This window comes from Arachis ipaensis, chromosome B3 (genome assembly GCF_059453495.1).
Source record: "Arachis ipaensis isolate K30076 ecotype BB chromosome B3, ASM5945349v1, whole genome shotgun sequence".
Lineage (NCBI taxonomy): Eukaryota > Viridiplantae > Streptophyta > Magnoliopsida > Fabales > Fabaceae > Arachis > Arachis ipaensis.
In genome coordinates this window covers 4,555,877-4,578,541 of record NC_142438.1, presented here as the reverse complement: position 1 = coordinate 4,578,541, position 22,665 = coordinate 4,555,877, and the positions used below count along the sequence as shown (strand labels likewise).

The window sequence follows — 22,665 nt, the reverse complement described above, 5'->3', positions numbered from 1 at the left end:
AAAAATTAGTGTGGATCAAATTTAATAATTTAATAAAAATAAATAAATATTATTATTATATATTACCCAAAAAAATTTTAAATTATAGGGAAAACATTTGCCTCCACAAGCACACACACGTACATCCGTTCCTGGATCCAGTGATTATTTATTGATTGTATTTAAATAAAAAAATATATGCTAGTCGGTTTAAATTTGTGTATTTGACGTGTCTTGAGCAAATATATGAACATATTTCTTATCAAAATTACAAATATATTAAAATATATTAAAATTTTGATAACAAACATTATATTGATACCTTTTCAATAAAAATATTAAAAACTTAAGATTTAAATCCGTAGGAAAATCTAAGGAAAACTACCATTAGTTGACGTATCTACCAACCCTTAATGATAGTACGTGTCATTCACTGGCTGGCCCAATTACAAAAAGAAAATCAATCACTACCCATTGCGATTTCTGCTGATCTGCTGGTGCGTATTTCATTTCGCATTTTCGCTCGCACAATAAAGAATAAAATAATTATTATTTATTTATTTTTTAAAAAAATACGGATAATTGGGAAATATTCTTTCATCTCAATATTTCTCTTCATCTCAAATCGGAGTCTATCATGAGAAGCTGAGAAAGTAGTGTCTCTCAGAAGCTCAAAGCTTCTCATCAATAATCCTCCATGGCTAAGACACTCATCTCCTCTCCCTCCTTCATCGGAACTCCACTCCCCTCCCTCCACCGCCACCGCTTCCCCCACCGCCCTGCCAGACTCAAAGTCAACTTCAGCCTCCACCAGATTCCACCAATCCACTCCCTCACCCACTCTTTCCACTTCGATGAAGTCGTCGCCAGAGCCGAAGGCCTTCTCTACACGCTCGCCGACGCTGCTGTCGCCACCGCCGACTCTGCTGCCACCGCCACCGGGACTTCCACCGATGCCGCCGCCGACACCGTGCAGAAGAACGGAGGCTGGTTCGGATTCATCTCCGAAGCCATGGAGTTTGTTCTCAAGGTAATATAATAATGTTCACTACTCTGTTAGAAAGAAAGTTGGTTAGTTAGTTAGTTAGTTAGTTATTCAGTTAGAGTTGGTTAAGAATCAGAGCTGAGTTAATTATTCAGTTAGAGTTGATTAAGTGTTTATTAGTATGCCTGTTATGCTTGTTTAGTGTTTAATGTAACTTTTCAGCTTCGAATTCGATTGGAAATTTTAAAGATTATGTAGGACTATTTACCGATTAATATTGACTATTCTATATCCGATTCCAAAGCTTGGTCACTCTATGACGATCCTTGAACCTTGGTTTTATGCTATATGGAAAGTGTTGCTGTGTTGGGAAGCTATAATTGGAGTTCAAAAGAGGAGTGCTCCTGCGCTCTGTAGTGGCTCCTTGTTCGCCAATTGCACAATGCGCTTGGTCCTCTGTGGTTTTGTTACACGGTTGAAATGTAAGAGGAGATTTTTTAAGGGAGGAGTAGAACTCAAACCAAGTGATGAATGGAAGCACATTTGTTCCATGTTATTTCTTCGTATCTTTCTGTCGAGTGAAAATTTCTTTGGACTTAGCAGCTTATAATTGGAAATGTACGTGTTTATTATTGTTCCAGATTTCATGCCATCATTTTTAAATTTCAGGTGTTAAAGGATGGTCTTTCTGCTGTGCATGTACCTTATGCATATGGATTTGCTATCATATTGCTCACAGTTGTGGTTAAGGCTGCTACACTTCCCTTGACAAAGCAACAGGTTGGGCAAGTTATAACAGTCTATAGTGGTTATTGAATGCAAATTTTTTGAAACCATTCAATTATGTGATTTCCCTAAAGGAAACTAAAATAGTATAACAGTTTGCTTCCTTCATGCTGAAGTAATTGTAATATTTTGTTATTCAAGGCTAGAGTAAGATACTTGTTATTCAAAACATTATAAACAAACTATGAATGAATTTGAGCTTTCAATTATATAAAATCAATTATTGATTTTATTTGATATTATTAGGTTGAATCAACACTAGCTATGCAAAATCTTCAACCAAAAATTAAGGCCATTCAAGAAAGATATGCCGGCAATCAGGTGAGGGATGTTTTTGGTTCTTACTTATTAATCATCTGAGATGATCCGGTAAATGTTGCTTTATTTTACCTTAAAATCATAATGTCACTGTTTTTCTAAACGATTTCCTTTTTCGTTTTTCTTCTTTTAAGGAAAGAATACAACTTGAGACATCAAGGCTATATAGACAGGCTGGGGTTAACCCATTGGCAGGTGCTTTTTGTCTTCCTCTTGCTTCTCTTTTTCTTGGTTCTGATGGTATGATGCCTTGACATGTGAAATGAATAGTACTTACTTTATCATGAATCAGTTGCACCACCATATGATGGCCAAATATTCAAATAATATAATTTTAAAAGAGAGATAGTTATACTGACAACAATGTTTTCACATGATTCATAAATTTTCTATATGCATACTGACATACAGTTCTTGCTTCAATTGCAATTTCACCATCTTGTGTAGGTTGTTTACCAACATTGGCTACAATTCCAGTATGGATTGGTCTTTACCAAGCTTTATCAAATGTTGCAAATGAGGTAATTAACGTTATAAACCTTTGTAAATTGAGTAGAAAATTTTATAGACAAATTATCCACATAACATGTGATTTTTGCTAATTATGGAAAATCCTTTGATTTGAAGGGATTGTTAACAGAAGGTTTCTTTTGGATCCCATCTCTTGGAGGTCCTACTACCATAGCTGCTAGACAAAGTGGAGCTGGAATTTCTTGGCTTTTCCCTTTTGTGGTAAGAAATCTATCTTGCACTTCAAAGGTGAAATGATAGCTTGCATTTGTTTATTTTTTTTGACATTATGGTTTGACAGTGGCACAAATTTCCGTCCTTACAGCCATTGTAGTCCTAGTTGTATATGACTGTAATACATATTTTGATAAAAGCTATTGTAGTAATTTGGAATTCATCATGTTTTTGGGTTTTCAGCGTTCTCCACATCATGTGCCAAGGATCATATCTTTTACATCCATTTGTTCCATTTTATTTCTTCCTATCATAATACACATTTGTTGTGCAGGATGGTCATCCACCATTGGGTTGGCAGGATACTGCAGCATATCTTGTTTTACCTATTCTTCTTGTTGTTTCTCAATACGTCTCCATGGAAGTCATGAAGCCACCTCAGGTAAACATATCAAATCTCCGTCATTTTTTTTTATTTTTTATTTTTTGGTTTGCAATGCATGCCTAGATGACTTCTTTTGACAGACGAATGATCCTACCCAAAAGAATACACTTCTTATTTTCAAGTTTCTTCCACTCATGATTGGTTACTTCTCTCTCTCTGTTCCATCCGGGCTAACAATTTACTGGTTAGTTTCTCACAAATATATGTTTGGAATTCTTTTTAGTTAATAATGTTAATTTTTCACGTATTTGCCATAAGTTAAACATTTTTTAGCTGTTATATAGCATGGAAGGCAACTGCATCATTTTTCTATGCAAGTCCAACTTGGTTAAAAGTCATAATCGTAATATGCTTGCTGCAATTCTTCTTTCTGTAGGGAATAATATATTCATCAAGTAAATGCTTTATCATGATCAGTTTGTGGGTTATATTTTTAGATGGTTCTGAGTTATGACAACATTTTTGTTGCACTAAGACAGAAGAAAATTTTTCATTACTGGTTCATTTTCTAATTCTTTATTAGGTTTACAAACAATGTCCTGAGCACAGCTCAACAAGTATGGTTGCGCAAATTAGGAGGTGCAAAACCTGTTGTAGATGAAAATGCTGGTGGAATTATCACAGCAGGACGTGCTAAAAGATCAGCTTCCCAGCCAGCTAAAGCTGGTGAAAGGTCAGAACCCCCCCCCCCTCCTCTCTCTCTCTCTCTCTCTCTTCTCTTTTTCGCTTTTTTGGTACAAGATGCAGCTTAAGTGTTTACTCCTATTGGAATTTTCTTGTGACGAGATCATACTTTGCAGATTTAGGCAGTTAAAAGAAGAGGACAAAAAGAAAAAGTCAAGCAAGGCACTACCAGTGGAAGAAGTTCAACCTTTGGCATCTACTACTGATTCTGATGATGGCTCAGATGAAGAGAGTAACAAGGTAAACATTCAACATTCAGTTTCTTGGTCACAAATTCATGCAGTTAAGTTATCTTTTGGAGAGGAACAAATGAAATAAAGTAAAAATATCATATTGATATGATTTTTACAGAAACCTTCATAATAAGCTGACTGGTATTATACACAAGAATTTAATTTTGATGCACTGTCAGTGTAAAGTAATTTTACACGTGTATCTAATTACGTAATGTTACATCAGTAAAAATAACTACTTTTTACATTGATTGTTTGAATGGTCATCCAAAAGAACGGATATGATTGCACGACTGTGTAAAATGTTTTACATTGTCAGTGCATCAAAATTAAACTCTATACACAAAACAACGCTATCCTTAATTTCACTCGTGTCTAAGATGAAATGAAGAATGTCGGTGTCGGTGTCTTGCTTTGCAACTAACAAAGGACCATGATGTTTACATCATAGACTTTAGCAAAAGTGTTGTTACTTCCAGGCGAATTGAGGCAGTCCTTGTTGTATGACATAGATAGTTATTAGGTGTAGCATGATGTAAATGAAGGGTTTGTCGGCCAAATCTTTGTAAAGTCCTTCATCTTCCTCCCCCTTTTCCCATATTTTTGCATTTTTTTATTGTATATTTTTTCCCTCACTGCCATAACTATTAATGCTGCTTTGGTTATAATCCATACGTGTTGATTGGAACCTTCATTTGTACTCATTTACTAAAATTATTCAATCCCATGATGCGTTTATGTAGGGATCAGAAGCTGCACAAGAAGAAGCATATGCTTCTACAGTTGGCAAAGATTCTAGGGAAAGAAGAAGCAAGCGCTCGAAACGGAAGCGGGCTGTATAAAAGGACCACATAAGGTTGTTTGTAGCTTATAGTTAGTCTTGTATATTCAATAGATTGCATTGCACCATTTTTGGATTGGCCATTCAATTGAATATGTAATTTTAATCCTGCAAAATATCTGTTTTGTTTAAGTGATGTTTCACATTTTAGCTAAAGCAAATGTAGCTAGCCTTTTGAGAATTTGAATATTATCTTGCAGACAAAAACCTTATTGTTGGAAACGTGGGAGCTTCAAAACTAATACGATGGGGCATAGGCTACTATAACAGCATTTCTCAGTGGACAAAATATTTGTGGCTTGCTTTTCTTGTACTGATTGTTTACATATCACTTTATTACCATAATATACCATCAGAGATTTTCAAGTGTACCGTCGTACCGGTATATCAGTGATTTTTAACCGTGGATCTTAATTATATATATTATATATATTTTTTATAATTAAGATCAACGGTTAAAAATCACTGATACACCGGTATGACAGTACACTTAAAAATTTTCCTATACCATCCTCCCTATGGTGATTGAGTGATAAGTATCCGATGGGTACAAGAAAAAGTCTTATGGGTACTCATCGTCCCATCAAATAAAATGTATTGAGCAGAATGCGTTTTCTATTTGCAGCTCTTCTTATTTGAAGGATGACCGTATTTTATTATAAATTTAACATGAAACTGATTGTATAGTTTAGAACTAGTGGACGAAAGGAGTCCTGCAGATAGAAAGATCAGAGCTGTAAAATCAGGTAGAATAGCTTAAGTCCAATCCCTACTAGTAGTGCCTGGTACAATGGTGCTAATGGCACTGCCTATTTCCCAACATACACTAGTGGATATTTTACAGGCACAATGTTTCTAAAAGAAATTTCCAGTGTACATAAATGTTTTGATCCCCTCTTAGTCGAAACTCGGAAGTAAGAGCGAGCATTGATGTCTCTACTGAAAACTGATTCCAAAGGAGTGGCTCCAATTTACATCTCTATGGTTTAGTCGGTGGGAGGTGATTCCCTACTGGGTTAGGCCCTGATGGGTGCTTTCTGTGAGTCCTCTTTTCTTCACCCTGTGATATTTTTAACATGATTGTTGAGTAAAACGCCAGGTGTAAAATTATAACACGAAAATTAGTGATTCATGATTTTAGTTACTAACCCATGAAGTTATATGTTCACTACGTGGGATAGTCTGTAGGGTTTTTAGCTTGAACTGAACTGTGTGAGTATAAACAAAGATCAATGTGATTAGGGGAAAAGAATATATAAACTTACATTGAGCAAAATAATTGAGACCAATTTGCTTTGAGAATGTGAAATACCTGGCTGAATATCCTGAGCATTAGCAGTAACATGATTCAGTGCAGAATCTGAAATCATCATGAGTGTAAAGAGAATAAGGACAACGATTTGTCTTCTCATCTTTGACATGCTTCTCCTTCTAGTTATTGAATCTGAGTTTATGAATACAAGGTTTTCCCTGTTAATGGGGTTGCAGTTACCTGCTACATTTATTGTTATATATAATGATGACCGAACTTGAATTTTTATGTGAGAATGTTTGTTACAACATGTCTTGGAATCCTATGCCATTGCCACCTTCATTCTAACTATCCTTATCATTATGGAATTGACTTCTTATTTGCTATCATTTCATTGTTATCATTGCTTCCATAATTTTACCATTGACAAAGTAGCTGCTATTATTTTTCCTTGAGTGTTTTCCCAATCTATGACCATCCTGAACCTATTTATTAATTGATCATTACAGGACTTCCTCTGACACTTTTTCTCCCCATAACCGAAGATTCCATGTTTCCAACATATAGCATGATAAACAGCCTGACTTACGCGAAACATGATGAGAATCTTCAAAGCTGGTATGATTGCTTAAATTTAAAATTTTAAATCAAATCACCGAAAGACTCTAATGCTGAACAAAACAAACGTGCCAAAATGCGTGTCTTCTAATTAAACGATCAACTACGCGGCTCGTAAAACTTAAGAACACCATCAAATTCATTGATCTTGTTGATTGTTGGATATCTTAGCCTTGTATATTTGCTATTAATAAACCAATTTATGCTTTTAACTTACAACGTTAGGCTTTAGAGGAGGCAGAGTAGTTAGTGGGGATTGGGGAACAATTATTACTTGGTTTGACTTACAATGATAAAGCTGAAACTAAGGAGAGCTTCTTAATTAAAAAAAAAAAACCTCTGGAGATATTCTCCAATACTCTTCAATTAATAACTCTTTTTCTATGCATAATAATGATGATGATGAATAGAAAAAAAAACAAATAATTTCATTGGTGATAAAATAATAAAGTTTTTTTTTTCTTGATGATAATCAAGTTTATTTTTAGTAGTAGTTTTTTTTTTTTTTGGGTCAAATGAAAATAGTCAAGCTGTTTTAGCGCAATCCAAAAACACAGCCAAGTAAATATTTAAGAAGTTGAGCTACTCAATTCATTGGGCATAGAAAAGCCCCGTAAAAACAACGAGAAGAACTCACTTCATTCACTTGTATATGACCCAAAATAAACCATGGATTATAAGGAAAAGACCCGATCTAATATCTTGCCCAGATACCAAAAACATTGATTTCTCCTTCACCAGAAGTTAACTTAAGAGTCTTAGATACAAGAACTTTTTTTTTTAATGAAGATCATGATAATTGTTTTGGATGGTCCAATTCAAGATTTAGTACACAAATATTTTAATAGTGTTTTTTTTTTTTTTTATTTTGGTGATATATGACAATAAAATGTGATCAATTTTCCTGAAAGTATGGTTAACATGTCCAAATTAAAAATTGGCCGACATGGACCTCGTAAACAGAGCTTCTTACCTCTTCCCCTCTTGGAATACTTGGCCAACGTTTTTGTCGTGGCCTATCACTTTCTATTTTCTATGTACTAAATAAGAGTAGTACTGTGGTAAATACAGTATTTAAGAAATTTGTGGTTTAAATTATTTATACATTTATTGGTTATCAAATTGCAGTAAATAATTATTAAAAATTAAAATGTGAAAATAATATAGGCTTGGTAATATAGAAAATGCCATAAAATGGAAAGTCTATGAAAAATATTCACATATAAATTTTTTTAGCCTAAAACAATTACTATGAGAATGTTCCACTTTTTTGTCGACAACTTAGAGATATTGAAAATTGAAAAAAAATTATAAAAATTTACAGAATAATTTTAGGGAGCCACTTAGATAAAGATGTCTAAAACGTCTTTTTTTAAAGATATTTTTTAAAAATTAAAATTTAACACATATAATCAATTAAATTGTATTATTTTTATTAAAATTAAACTGGACAAATCAGTTTAGCAAAAAAACTAATAAGTTAAATTTTAAATCGGTATAAATTAATATTTTTTATAAAAAATTACTACAATATTCCTATTATAAAACACAACTAAAATATTCCTATTATATATATATATATATATATATATATATATATATATATTAATTTTGAAAACTTTAAATTCTAACCCTATAATAATAGAGAAGAAAATGGCTAGAATTTAGAAATTTCAAAATTAATATATATAATAAGAGTATTTTAGTCATTTTATATAATAGGGATATTATAGTCATTTTTTATAAAAAATAATATTAATTTAGACAAATTCAAAATTTGATTTACTATTTTTTGATCAAATTAATTTGTCTGACCTAATTTTGACAAAAATAACATAATTTAAATAATTATACGTGTTAAATTTTAATTATTAAAAAATATCTTTAAAAAAAGATGTTTTCTGCATCGGGAGCATCCCTCGTAATTTTAACTTAAAATTAAACAAACTTTATTTAAGGGAGAAGTTGGTTTAGTTTATAAACAAATTTTCCAACTCTGCACTTAAATTATAAGATCAACTTGAATAATTGGGTCAGATATAAGTAATGCATTCACATAGTTTTTTGCATTTTACATGGGAATTTAATTTTAGTGCATTATTACTACTATAAATTGTTTTATAAATTAATTATATTATGATTGTTGAAGGGTTTAGGGCTACCCTCTGTTTGGGCTGATCACGACTGACGAGTCTTGTGTGTGGGTTTTGGCAGCCTTTGCAGAAGTTGCTTCAAACGGCAAATATTATTGTGCACAGAGAAAGCCATTCACTACAAGTTTAGAATATTGTTCAATTAAATTAAATTAATAAAAAGTACTTTCAAGGTGAGGATAGATAAATACAATAGGAATAAACAAATATATTCAAGAGAGGATTAATATTGCTCAATTATCAAGCACACAGACAACAAGAGTAGGAAAACACAACTTGTCAATGCCAACTCCCAGAAAAATTAGTGAGAATGTGAGTGTGAGTGACCGAGTGGTATTTTCAATTACAATAATGTAAAGAAGATAATAATTTAAAATTATTTTATTTAATATTATATATTTATTTTAAAAATAATTCATATAAAATAATAGATTAATTTAGGCTAATTTTTTAATTTCTTGCAAACATCTCTTTCATTTATTAAAGCTTCAAATTTTATAACATTGCACTGTGCCTATAAATACCTTCAACCAAACACACCACAAACACCATTCTCTGCTTTGTCTTCCTCACAACCACAAACAAACAAAAAGCAGCAATGGCTCCTTCTTCTTCTTCTTCAACTCATTACTCACTTCTCATAATAATGCTTGCCACCACCTTCCTCCTGACACCCGCCAACTCCCTCATCCTCACTCTCGTCAACAACTGCAACTACACCGTCTGGCCCGCCATCCAACCTAACTCCGGCCACCCCGTCCTCGCAGCCGGCGGCGGCTTCCCCCTCCACCACTTCACCCACACTTCCATCCCCTTCCCGGACACCCACTGGTCCGGCCGCGTCTGGGCCCGCACCGGCTGCACCTCCTACCCCGGTAACCGCCTAACCTGCGCCACCGGCGACTGCTCCGGCCGCCTCCAGTGCAACGGAGCCGGAGGGTCCGCTCCCGCCACCTTAGCCCAGTTCGAGGTCCACCACGGCGCCGGCGACTACTCGTCGTACGGCGTGAGCGTGGTGGACGGTTTCAACGTCCCTTTCACCATCACGCCTCACGAGGGAAAAGGCGTTTGCCCCGTGGTAGGTTGTCGGAGCGATCTGGTTGCCACGTGTCCCGTGACGTTGCAACACCGTGTGCCTTCTGGTCATGGCCCCGTGGTTGCTTGCAAGAGTGGGTGCGAGGCTTTTCACACGGACGAGTTGTGTTGCCGGAACCATTTCAACAACCCTCAAACTTGCAAGCCTTCGGTGTATTCCACCTTCTTCAAGCACGCGTGCCCTCAGTCTTTTACCTTCGCACACGACACACCTTCTCTCATGCATCAGTGTTCTTCTCCGCGTGAACTCAAGGTCATCTTCTGTCATTAGAATATTCTGTGTTTTTAAGTGTATTTCAGTTTCAAGTTTAGTGCTTTGTTTAGGGTGTGAAGTGTGAACAATGTTGGAGTCAAAAATGTTATGTATGGAGTTTGTGCCTGAGCTTCATGTGATGAACTGATCAAGGGTACAGTGGTTACTATTTCTAGTACTTTCTGTCAAATTTACTGCTTAGAATCGAGTTTCAAACGGACCAATGCTTTTTCATTGTTTGGCTCTTGTATCGAGAATTCGAAATATTTTGAATTTCAAAAAAAAAAAAAGTATAATTATCTGTTAATTTATTGCTAATAATAATTAATTATTATATTTTAAATATACATGTAAAGAGACACATTTAAAAATTATATTTATAAAGATACTTTTATTAAACATAATTATAAAAAAATTATTTTTATTAAATACGTTCACAAAGACATTTTCATTAAACACAGTTATAAATAAGAGTTAATAGAAGTTGGCAGAAATTTTGTTGATAAGTTAGCGGGATTTAAAAATATTATGTTATATCCATGTTTTTTACTGTTTTTTTTTACCCGTAAATAATATTTCAAATTAGTTTTTCTTTATAAGAGAACCTTAAAAAACAAAAATTTTTAATTAAAAATAGAAAATACTACGTGGACACAAAATTGCATTATTAATTGCTGCATGCAGCACTGCTGAGTGCTGAGACTGTCACGTGTTTGCTCATTTGGCTTTCTCCGCTTTTGATGTAAAAATCCAAAGAAAATTATAGTTCTAGTAACTTTTTTGAAAAGGACAAAAGGTTAATTGCTGTTTATTAATACAAGTGGCAAATGGCAATTTTTTTTCCTTATCTTCTTCTAAAGATAAAAAGAAAAGAGAGTTCAAAGTAGTAAAGCCCTAGCAGGATAATGAATGAGACCTACCTCCACCGTTTGATGAAACGATGAAAAGTAATAAGCTATATGGATGAATTCAGTGGTGTTATGTTATCTTCTTTTTGGGGAAATGAAAAGTCACGATAATCTTACACATAATGCAATGTGTCCAATTTATGTGTCTTTTAATACTCGTGTCATGAGTTAGCAAAACTTCCAATTATAATAAGAAAACGCTTTCTTAACAAGATTGAACTGAGTTACAATTTGAAGTGAATTTTTGGCTCTGACTTATCTAAAATTATATTATTATTTAAAAAAATATATTATTAATTATTTTTAAATTAAGATAGTAAAATTTATAAATATAAAAGAGTTGGTTTTAAAAGTTATATTATCAACAGAAAAGAAGTTAAAATTTTTTGACAAATGATTCCACACTTGAGAAGAATCTTTTTAAATGATTGATTTATACTTTAAAAATGCATATCAAATTAAAGATATCAATTCTGAAAATGTGGTTAAATTGATAAATGAGAAATATTTGAAACAATATCGGTGTATACAGAATCAAGATTAGGGATATGAATAAATATATAAGAGCACATGAAAAGTCTTTATACAAAGAAAATGTTTCAAGTAGGTGGAATAAGGGGTGCCAGAAATTCAGATCATTCGAAATAAAGTTGAATTCTCTCACTGTTCAAAGCGAAAAGTGCTTCGATTTGTTCATATTCTTTATTTTGAGCCTTGTCAAGTTGTTTATTGAGTTCTTTTAATTTACCTTTTGTAATGCAAAGTTCTTTGAAGATTGCTTGTTGCTTATATTGAACTGTGGTTAAAGGGATAGCTAAGTCAGCTTTTCTTTTTTGAATTTTAGCCAACTTTTGTTCGATTCGGGTTAATTATGCTTCAAGTTCTTCTTCTTGTTTGTCATAGTAGGCTTGAACATTGAAAGCTTGAGTGATCCTCAAATAATATTTTTCGCATGATGCTTTCATTGGTTAAAGAACCTTATCAATTTCTTCCGATTCACTCTTGAATTTTGCCACTTTTTTCTTGGCCTCTTGCAACTTGTCCAGGACAATGATACAGTCATTGGAAACTCTTATAAACTTTTTTACTATAGCAGAAAATTGGGGAGGAATTTGAAATTCGAGAAAAGAACTCAGAATATTAAAAATGAGAGAATTCAGATTTGATTGATTGGTCCATTCTGAGAGGGCATGTGTTAAAAGCCTCATAAGAGTGGTTAGTTGTTGGAGAGTGTGTCGGGTGAGTTCAGAAGGAAGGCTTGATGTTGAAGGGTCCTCAGGGGTTGAATTCAAAAGAGGCACTTCATCTTCCTAAACGATTTGTGTTAGAACTGCAACAAGTTCAACCAGATTAGCATCAGAAGATTCAGAGGTGATATCAGAAATCTCAGGTGATGGTTCAGGACCATGTGAAGAAGAAAGCTCAATGGTTCTGTCTGGGCTTAAGATTCTTCGAAGAGAGGGGACGTTCCCTGTATCTTGAGTAGGTAATTCGGGGCTCTGTGCAACAGGAGGGTTGTGAAGGGCATCAGTTTGAATTAGAGAAAAAGGATCTTCAATAGGTTGATCTTCTAATGGTAAGGATCGCTCTTGGGTGAAATCGACTAGAACTTATGTTTCAGGTAGGATGATTTGAATGGGTTCAGCAAAGATCACGGTTTAGGCAGAGGAGTGAGACTCTTGTTGTGTTTGTCTTGCTTAATCCCCTTGTGTTTCCGATTCAGGGTTAGATGAAGGAGCAGAAACAGACTGAGTAACTTTTTCGATCTGAAATAAGAAAGAAGTGTTTTATAAGTTATGGTTTTTTTTATGTGAAAATCTTGAAATTAACATAAAATTACCGGGATGGATTTTCTTCGAATGAGATGAGGGAATGCAACTTCTGAATAATTTTCCGAATCAGATTCTTGGGAATGAGCATAGATGTTTGGTTGTACTGGTTGCTCGCTTTCATCAGAGGAACTTTCACTTGATGATTGAATCTGATAATAATAAAAAGTTTAGAGTCGAGGTGCATTCGAATGAATATGATAAAGAAATGTTTAGAAAAGTTTGGTCGAAAATTTACCTTTTTAGAAGTTGTTGTTGGAATCTTTTGAATCTTCTTCTTTGGTTGTTGTTGCTGTGCTGTGACTTCGAGTTTTCTCAACAGTTAGAATGATTCTCAGTGATGGATTTTTTATCTGATCGAAAGTACGATCATACTGAGAATAGTACTTGTTCCACCACTCGGAGAAGGATTTAGTGATAAATGAGCTGCGTTTATAGAGAATATGGGTATAATTGTTTCGGTGCTGTCGGTTAATTACAAGGTAATGATCAATGTCATCTTTTGAAATGAATTCAATATGACATAGGGTGTGGTTATTCCAAGGAACAGGTACTGAAATGGCTTGAGAAAAATCTAGTTGTCTAGCAACGTAGTGAGGAGCATAGAAGGCCACTTTAAATTGTTCTTTCTTATATTGGGGCAATCCTATGGGGATTACTTGAACAACAAGAATATGTGCCCAGGTCGAGTTGATCATTTCATTCTCTCCGTCATCTGAAGGAAAGAGAAGGTGTTCGAACCATGCAGGGCCGCAGTTTCAACGCAGAAAAGGGGTAGAGTTTAAATTATTGCTGATGAAGTTGTTACAAGAAAGAAACAGAGAAAAAACAGTTCAAAAAAGGTCTTCAGCTGTCTTGGCATTTTCAAATTTTGGTTGGAGAGGGGTTAAACGAAATTATTTGATGTGCTGTTTTTCGAAAGTACTGTCTCCATCTTTTTGCATGTACTTCTCAAATACAATATTTAGTCAGAGTTAAAGGAGTCAAAGAGGACCTCCCACACTGGATGAAGAGTTAGTTTGAAGACAGGTGACTAGATGGCCAAGTTCCTCGAACAGGTGTCTTAAGATTAACTTGGCCAAATTCAATTAGTAGCCTTCATGTAACAAAGCCGCTAGAGGAACAATTTTTGCATCTGGACGCTTCTTTAACAAAAAACTATGGCATTTAGCTAGCAGTACAAAAAACTATGGCATTTAACTAGAGGAACAATTTTTGCATCTGGACGCTTCTTTAACAATTCATGGCCCATGTGATGATCGATGAAGTCACTATGAGAGGTTTTCATAGACATTTTGTATATTTGATCTGGTTGTATATTGGAAGGTGCTTCAGGGAGGTTTACTGGAAGGCCAGTGATAGCAGCTACATCGAGTAGTGTAGGCCCTACCATTCCATAAGGAAGGTGGAAGTTATTTGTGGTTTTGTTCCATAAGCATAATACGGCCCCGATCATCCAATTGTGAGTGGTAGGAGAGAAATGAGAAAGAAGAAGGAGATCATAGATACACACATCTTTCTAGACATCTTTCTTTACTGTTTCGAGGCGTTGATGCCAAGTTCGAAAATCCACTCCTCGAGAAGTGATTTTGGGGTTGTTCCTAAAAGATTTGTTGTGGTGAATAAAAGGAGCAATAAGGAGATCCCGTTTGATGAGTAAATCCTTTTCTCTGGCATTAGAAAAGAAGTCGAGCTTTTTATTGGCACATTCTAAGGTTTGAATGAGGCCAATAAAGCAACATGTTTCATCATCAATAGTGAAAGAAATCAGGATCCTTTATCATCCAGTAAAAGTTGTGGGTCTTCAATAATTTCATCATTTGATGGGTTTAAAACTCGTAAAATTGGTGGTACCTGAACCTAAGTTGTAGGACCTTTGCTTTTGTCTTGGACAGTAGGAGTGTTGTGAGATGAAGAAGTAGCCATTTTTGGGTAAAAATCAAGAAGTTGATGATGGTGAAGTATGGATGCAGGTAGGTTGAACGAGAGATTTGGAAGAGAAGAAGAAATTGGAGTTTTAGAGAACAAGGATGGAATGATGGTAAGAAAATTTAATTTTTTAAATAGAGTTGTTTTTAGCATTTTAGAAGAGGAAGTTCAAAATTTGAAAATGAAATAACTTTCTGGAGAAGGTGAAGTGGTGGAGAAAGAAATTGAAGGATTATGAGAATCGTGAAGGACAGATGTAAGTAAATGAAGGGAAAGTAAATTTCATTTATGGATAATTAATGCCTTGAGTTAATTGCATATTTAGGATTAAGTGTTTTTTGTCCTCAAAATGCTATCGAGAATAACACATTAATCCTATAGGGCAATTTGTTAGTCGAAAATGATCAATTTCGAGGAAGAGAGTTATTCGAAGATTAGTAAGTGGGTCCTTTGAAAGAACTTTACATCGAGAAGGTTTTTTGATGGCTGGAAATGATGAGTGAGAGTCCGATAAGTGTGACGGATCGATAAGTTAATTATTGAGGTAGATAAAAGACTCTGAGATTTGAGGATCGATCTTCAAATGTTACATGATTAAACTAAAGAAGCGGGAACGGTTACATATGTTTTCACGCACGTGGAGGTTACACTTTGATTCGATTGACTAGGAGCTGGCTATAAATAGAAGAAGGCTCGAAGATACAGAGGTTGAAACTTCGTTTCAGAAATTACTCACGCATATTCACATCCCAGTGACTTTTTGAGTCTGCTTCGAATCAATTTTCTGTAGGGTTCCTTTCACTTATTTTATTTTTCATTTATATTTTTTGCGAACTTTACTTTTCTTGCAAGTTTATCTTTCAAGCAACATTTACTTTTACTCGTTCAATCTTATGTTTTGAAACGGGTTAAGTACTGAAATCGTTCCTAAGGTTTGGGGTGAAAATCAAAATCGTCCCCGACCTTTTTTTGTTATTAAAATCATCCTCAACGTTACAAAACGTTATAAAATCGTCATTTTCTATTTTTTGACCAAATTACCCTTAACTATTAATAAAAATAATATTAAAAAAAAAAACCCCACCCCCACCTACACCCACACCCAGATCTCTTCGTCTCTCCCTCCACCCCAAACCCCCTCCCTCACTCCCTCACCCCCTCACCCCAAACCTCCCTCACTCCCTCACTCTCTTCATCAGATCCCACTCCTTCACCCCCTCACCCCCTCACTCTACTGCCGCCGCCCCTGCGTCCAACCCGCGCCGCCGCCACCCTTCGTTCTTCCTATTTTTGTTTTTTCTTTTTTTAATTTTTGGAGAACATATACATGATTGGTGATTATTGAACTTCTGCTTCTTCCTCTGCTTTGCTTGAACTTCTGCTTCTGAAATTGTAACTTGATGATTATTGAACTTTTAGATCTGAAAACTAAAATTGTAGTTGATGATTATTGAATTATTGTTTATTGAAATTGATGTGATTATTGAAATTGTTATGCTTCTTCTGCTTCTGATTTGCTGTTAATTTGTTTTGTGGGGTGATTGGGTGGATAGGGTGATAGGTGAGGGATGAGGGATGAGGGATGAGGGGTGAGGGTTGAGGGGTGTGGGGTGAGGGAGTGGGCTGAGGGAGGGGGGAGGGCGGAGGGGGGAGGGTCGAGGGGTGGGAGGGGAGGGGGGTTTGTTTTGATTTTTTAATATTATTTTTAATTATTTTTATTAATAATGAAGGGTAATATGGTAAAAAAAATAATATTGAAATGAAAAATGACGATTTTATAACGTTTTGTAACGTTGAGGATGATTTTAATAACAAAAAAAGGTTGGGGACGATTTTGATTTTCACCCCCAACCTTAGGGACGATTTCAATACTTAACCCTTTTGAAACCTTTATTTTCTATTTCAAAAGTCCTTCTATTCGATCGGAGGCATTTTATTGTCTCTCTTTAAATTCAATGCAATCTATTTTAATTTCAGTCAATTTATTTTCAAAGTCTTTATTTATGTCTTCAAATTTTCTCGAATCTTTTCTAATTAAAGGAATTTTAATGCACTTTTAGAAAACTGGTACTAGCAAAAAGGAGTAGATTTCACTCCCAAATTATTAAATATCAAATCACCATCAATTTGCTAAAAATCGATAAAATAAAGTGTTAATATATTTTAAAAATATTTAATAATAAAAAAATATTAGTTAAAAACTGCGAAAGTTACTATTTTTTATTTTATTTATGAAAGCTTATCTATGAATCATAACTAAAAATAAAAATATAAATAAAAAGGATCCTATGTATCACAATCATAGCTTCGAAAATAAAAAGAAATATACAAATGATATAGGTTCGTGAAGATATTATTGATTGCAAGGATCCACTTGATATAGTCTAAAAATCAAACACTATTTCCGATAACTATGATATGGCCGATTTTAAACCAATATTTTTAATTTTTAACCTTATTTTTTAAAATTTTATTTAAACATATATCTAATTGAATAATTATAAAAATTCTTCTAATTTAATTATATCAAATCCAAGTTCGAGATGAGCTAATGCCTAATAGAGATACTAAAATTTTTCAACGAATAATTTTTTTTCTTTTATGGGAACTAACCAGAATCTTAGAAACAAAAAGAGAAAAATAGCGGCCCGCTGGCATAGGAAGAGAAAGGGCCCTGAAACTGAAAAAAACAGTAATTATTTGAACCGTAAAACCCGAAAATCCGAACCCAAAATATCTTATCATATCGTTTTTGAGAAGAAAAGAAAGATATAAACTCAAAATAACAAGAACTCGCGTATTTTCTCTTCTAAATCCCACTTGTTCGCTCTCCTTATAAATATTCGTAAAGTGTCGGCTTTTCAAGTTCTCTGTTTTGTTTCGCAATCTCTCTCTCACTCCTTTCTTTGGCACCCTTCTCTCTCTCTCTCTAATCGTTTCTTTTGATGGCGTCTCAGGCTAGCCTTCTCCTTCAAAAACAGCTCAAAGGTTCAGAACCCTATCCACCCTTTTCTACAATCTTCGATTGTTTTGTGTGTATATATATAATTTTTAATTGATGCCGCGGTGGCTTTGTTATTGCGTGGTTTTTCCGCTATGTCTTGATTTGTTGTTCCTTTTGGTTGCAGATCTTTGCAAGAACCCTGTTGATGGGTTCTCCGCAGGTTTGGTCGATGAAAGCAACATCTTTGAATGGAGTGTAACCGTAATTGGACCTCCCGATACTCTCTAGTGAGCTCCTTTTAATCAAATTTAATGTTTTTATTTTGTTGTATGATTGTTGTAATCGATAATTGGATGCCCTGCTACTTTTGAAATATTTGTGATTTTCGATTGTAAGTTTGGGTTTTTTATTTTGGTTCTTGATGATTGGATTGCGAACTGTGTGTTTTCATGAGGGGTTTAGTCAAGGGCAGGGGTTTTTCCTTTTTTTTTTCTTTTGTTAAAGATCATGTATTCAATTTGATTGTTTTGGATTCTTCATTCATTCTTCTGGTTGATAAAGGTGTTTTATTTAACGAGCTTGTGTTTTGCCTGCCCTAGTTCTTAGACCCTTCCTTCATGATTGGGTTGTTTGATAGCACAACATTGTGCTTATCTTCATACCTCTCTTTTATTATTGGAATGATTGAAGATGCCCTTGATTGAAACCAATCTACTTTCCTTTCATTGCATGATTTGATTATTATTTGTTTTCTTTCTTTATTAGCATTGGGATTTTACTGACACTGCTGCTGTTTTGCATTGTTTGATAGTGAGGGGGGATTTTTCAATGCCATCATGAGCTTTCCATCCAATTACCCAAACAGCCCACCAACAGTGAAATTCACTTCCGAGATATGGCACCCCAATGGTTAGTTTTACTTGTGGTATCGTTTTGATTTGAACTACATGAGACTGAAGTTTGCTGTATAATTTGCAGTATATCCTGATGGTCGAGTTTGCATATCAATTCTTCACCCTCCCGGTGACGATCCAAATGGTTATGAGCTTGCAAGTGAGCGCTGGAATCCTGTTCATACGGTATGTGAGAATATAAACACCTCTTAGCTTAGTTGTTTTAATTTGCTTTGGCAAGAGTGGAGGATGTTCATTTTGAATTAATGGGAGTTCGAGCTTTCGTCATTAAAATTACAGCTTGGCTTTGATATGACCAATTAAATATCGTTTTAGATTTTTCTGGTTAAAACTTTAGTATCTCTCTTTCAAAAAAAAAAAAAAAAACTTGGTATCTCCCAACTCCTGCTTTTTCTTTTATCATATGAAGCAGTTGTCTTACTCATTTTTCTTCTTGTGGTTTGGCCCTATGCATGATATGCATACTATAAAGGGGTTTTGAATATCAATATTCTCGTGTAATATCTGCGTTTCATTTAAAGTTGGTTTAATAAGTTGTGGTAGTATGGAGATCTTTGCCGTTGTATCTTTCCTTCTCTTGTCCCTTTCCTTCTCTTGTCCCCGCTTCTCTTGTTACCCCCTTAAAAGAATAGGTAGATAATGTTCATATCTTACATTTCTTATCAAGAAAAGTGGAGCCTGAGATTGAAAATACAACAAGCATTGTAAAGCTCAATTTTTCCACAATGAGTAAACCTCATATAACACTATAACAGCTATAATATTGAAACCCAGCATTGTTTAACTTCAATAGCACTACACCACCACCTTGTGTTCTCCTAAAGAAGCTAATCTTATGCTGTGGTATTTTAGTTAGATTTACCTGTTTTTCTTCTCTATATTATATGTCATGTTGTGGATGTTTTGTTTGTTTGAATTTGCATTATCACCATTGCATTTGGGCTGATCAACTAGTAATGGAAAGATGGAGTTATTGATACTCTACACTGCTAAACAATAAGGGATATTGTCAAATTACTAGATTACAAATCCAGACTTTTCATGTTTTACAAGTGTAGTTAGTTTTTCAATGTGGGTAGATTGAAATGCAAGTTAGTAGTTCGATTTTGAGTTTGTGATGGATTTTAGAGCTTTAAAGTGAAAACATAGGTTGGTTTGCAATTCATAACTTTGATGGACTTCCTTGGAATTGTTATGCCACATCTTGTCTACAATCAATGATTTTATGTATTTGTGAAACTATCTGAAATCCCCACTTAAGAATAATTTTTTTTTTTTTTGTTATTTTGCAGGTAGAGAGTATAGTGCTGAGTATTATATCAATGCTTTCGAGCCCCAATGATGAATCTCCAGCAAACGTCGAAGCTGCCGTAAGTTTGACCGCTGTTGTTTTACCTTTTGCAGTGTTTTACTAATACCTTCTCCCTTCTCTCATTAGAGTTTTGTTTAATAAATATTGGATTGCCTTTGTAGTCTATTTTCTATGTTATAGAATGCAAGTCTTATGTTATTAGATGGTTTGGATCCTCTCCATATATGATCTGTTTGTTTTAGTAGTTATTTTCTCCTATTTAACAGTAGTGTTAGATTCTGCTGTATTGGATTTGCATCATGCAAAGGTTGTGTATGGCTACTAATTGAAGTGAAAGAGAAAGGGGGGGGGGGGGGTATTGAAAAAGAATGGTGGTTTGGCAGGTATTGGTGATTCCAACAAGCTACTAAACGGGCATAAAAATGAGGAAAATCAAGCATTTTAATGTTTTAACTACGAAGCATAAGAGTGACAAAATTGAGATTGTTACTTTATTGTATGGTTTAACATCCAATTCTGTAATTTTTCCAATCATGCATTCTTATATTGTCTTTATTAATGTTGGTTGGCCTCTTGTGCTGGTCATCCTTGATAATCTGAATGCCCTTTTTAGTCTGTTTTAAGTCATGTGATCTAATATTTTGCAGAAGGAATGGAGAGAGAGGAGAGATGATTTCAAGAAGAAGGTTAGTCGATGCGTAAGGAAGTCACAAGAAATGTTGTGATTGGTGGTGGCCTAAACCATGCCTCTTGCCTGCTTTTGTGAACCATGAAGGACATATAACTTAAAATGTGTAATGAATTGGCTTGGAAGTTATCAACATCCTTGTTTCTTCAGCTCCATGTCGTTCTTCACTACATGGCCCTTTGTTAGTCCTGACTTGGAAAACAAACTGTATTCTAAGTGTCTTGGCCGGTGTTTTGACTAGTTGATTGAAATTATACTTTGTTCAAGTCATAACCTTTTTATTTTTTGGATTAAAATTGGAGTTTAGGTGCCAAGTTTGGTCGTATACTCTTTTGAATATTACTATTATGATTGCGATTTCCAAGAGGTTGAGTTTTGCATTGGTTAAGAACATGGTCAATATGTGGTGCTGGCAATATTGAGTATTGAGAATCAGTTCTATTATCATTTGAAAAATTTTAAATGTGTAAATTTTTAACATATACAATTTTGGGTTAGCATACTGAATTCTCTGCACCAAAATTAAAACTGCAAAATAAGTGGCTTTATCTTTACTGATTTGATGCCATTTTATTTTTCATGTTAAGGTTGTCTCTCTATATATTAAACACATTGTCAGGTAGCAAATGTGCATTTAATCAAGTTTGCTATTCTTGCTAATTCGAGTATGAATGATTAAGTGAAAACTTGCGATTCTGCGGGTGCATTTGGTTCTAGTGATTGCATTGCAAGGCATCGATTTTTTATTACGAAGATGTGTTAATTACTGTGTCATTAAAGTTGGTTTTCTCTCTGGAGTCCTGACTACGAACACAAGTATACAAGCAAGTAGTAAATTCATTTATTATTGGCAGCTAATTAAGTTTAAGTGACGGTTGTATTTATGATCATACAATAGAGTCCTAAATGAAAAGCATATCATATATGGTGGGCATGGAGGTTGATGAATGATGTAATTAATCTTGTTTCGGTGGCTTGACATGACTACCCATTCTGATGACGATGCCGTCTCTGTCTCTGACGTACCCTACCTTCTGTCCCCATTCCTTCACCTCTGGCTTGCTCACCGCCTCCGCTCCGTTCTCCACCGCCCACTGCAACATCACTTCCATTATTTCCTAACTCTGTCTAAAGCTTTGTGTTCAATAAAATAGATTAACTACCATTCCTTATTGGAATAATAATAAATAAAATGAACATCACAATGCACGTAGTATATGTATGTACCTTGAAAGCGGCATCAACGTCAGAGTAAACAAAGCAAACCTCGAGAGGTGGCCTTTCATGGCCGGATCCAGAAGCATGGACGGATCCAGTCAAATCATCGGTCTCGTGTTGGTGCAGTGGCGTGAATGCTATTGTGGTGTTTCCACTCTCCAACTCTCCCCATCTAATTCAAAAAAGGTGTGTGTGGATCGCATGAACATGAACATGAAAATGAATAGAATACAACACTACAACACTCAACACATACCTGTGTGACTCGTCTAAGCGACGAACAGTGTAGCCGAATGCTTTCGAATAGAAGGCTACGGACTTTGCTACGTCTTTCACGTACAGAACCGTGTATGCGAACGCAGGACTCAGATTCGACGCCATTGATCGATCTTCTTGATCTTGATCTCCTCCTATTACACTAGATGCTTATGCTTACAACCGCTCCTTCCTCCTCTTCAACTTCGTCGCGGATTGCTCTCCATCAACGTGGCAATTCATCCTCTGCCCCCACCTGCCACGTGTTCTTCATGCAACCTTGTTGGCCTTTTTTGTTCACCAAAAACATATCAATTGGGCCACAAGCCCAACTGATAAATA

The 22,665-nt window shown here is 34.9% G+C and overlaps 5 protein-coding genes across 6 annotated transcripts; 3 read left to right on the top strand and 2 right to left on the bottom strand.

Annotated features, from left to right (window-relative positions):
• Window positions 1-520: 520 nt before the first annotated feature.
• On the top strand, window positions 521-5,838 carry ALB3 (63 kDa inner membrane family protein). Of its 2 annotated transcripts, XR_015907474.1 has the most exons (13): window positions 521-1,009; window positions 1,634-1,744; window positions 1,997-2,071; window positions 2,203-2,263; window positions 2,516-2,589; window positions 2,696-2,800; window positions 3,087-3,194; window positions 3,278-3,381; window positions 3,721-3,870; window positions 3,998-4,121; window positions 4,858-4,970; window positions 5,156-5,306; window positions 5,464-5,838. XR_015907474.1 is itself a non-coding variant. In XM_016331814.3 (11 exons), the coding sequence occupies exons 1-11, from the start codon at window positions 677-679 to the stop codon at window positions 4,954-4,956; spliced, it is 1,344 nt and encodes a 447-aa protein (XP_016187300.2). In that variant the 5' UTR covers window positions 544-676; the 3' UTR covers window positions 4,957-5,234. The 2 variants fall into 2 exon arrangements, 1 of the variants encoding a protein (XP_016187300.2); XM_016331814.3 differs by lacking the exon at window positions 5,464-5,838 and having other exon boundaries at window positions 544-1,009; window positions 4,858-5,234.
• Window positions 5,839-5,876: 38 nt separating this feature from the next.
• LOC107629115 (CLAVATA 3/ESR (CLE)-like protein) lies at window positions 5,877-6,420 on the bottom strand. The gene is made up of 3 exons (XM_088509310.1): window positions 6,268-6,420; window positions 6,105-6,163; window positions 5,877-6,015 (listed from the first exon to the last, which is right to left on the bottom strand). Exons 1-3 carry the CDS (start codon window positions 6,374-6,376, stop codon window positions 5,935-5,937), a joined length of 249 nt encoding a protein of 82 aa, XP_088365436.1. The 5' UTR covers window positions 6,377-6,420; the 3' UTR covers window positions 5,877-5,934.
• Window positions 6,421-9,481: 3,061 nt separating this feature from the next.
• On the top strand, window positions 9,482-10,501 carry LOC107629116 (Pathogenesis-related thaumatin superfamily protein). Its single transcript, XM_016331815.3, has one exon. The coding sequence runs from the start codon at window positions 9,577-9,579 to the stop codon at window positions 10,342-10,344; it is 768 nt and encodes a 255-aa protein (XP_016187301.1). The 5' UTR covers window positions 9,482-9,576; the 3' UTR covers window positions 10,345-10,501.
• Window positions 10,502-17,776: 7,275 nt separating this feature from the next.
• On the top strand, window positions 17,777-21,306 carry UBC7 (ubiquitin-conjugating enzyme E2). Its single transcript, XM_016331816.3, has 6 exons — window positions 17,777-17,980; window positions 18,121-18,223; window positions 18,748-18,845; window positions 18,915-19,015; window positions 20,143-20,220; window positions 20,810-21,306. Exons 1-6 carry the CDS (start codon window positions 17,938-17,940, stop codon window positions 20,885-20,887), a joined length of 501 nt encoding a protein of 166 aa, XP_016187302.1. The 5' UTR covers window positions 17,777-17,937; the 3' UTR covers window positions 20,888-21,306.
• Window positions 21,307-21,672: 366 nt separating this feature from the next.
• Window positions 21,673-22,521, bottom strand: DSI-1VOC (dessication-induced 1VOC superfamily protein). Its single transcript, XM_016337684.3, has 3 exons — window positions 22,325-22,521; window positions 22,078-22,240; window positions 21,673-21,944 (listed from the first exon to the last, which is right to left on the bottom strand). Exons 1-3 carry the CDS (start codon window positions 22,447-22,449, stop codon window positions 21,807-21,809), a joined length of 426 nt encoding a protein of 141 aa, XP_016193170.1. The 5' UTR covers window positions 22,450-22,521; the 3' UTR covers window positions 21,673-21,806.
• Window positions 22,522-22,665: the final 144 nt, after the last annotated feature.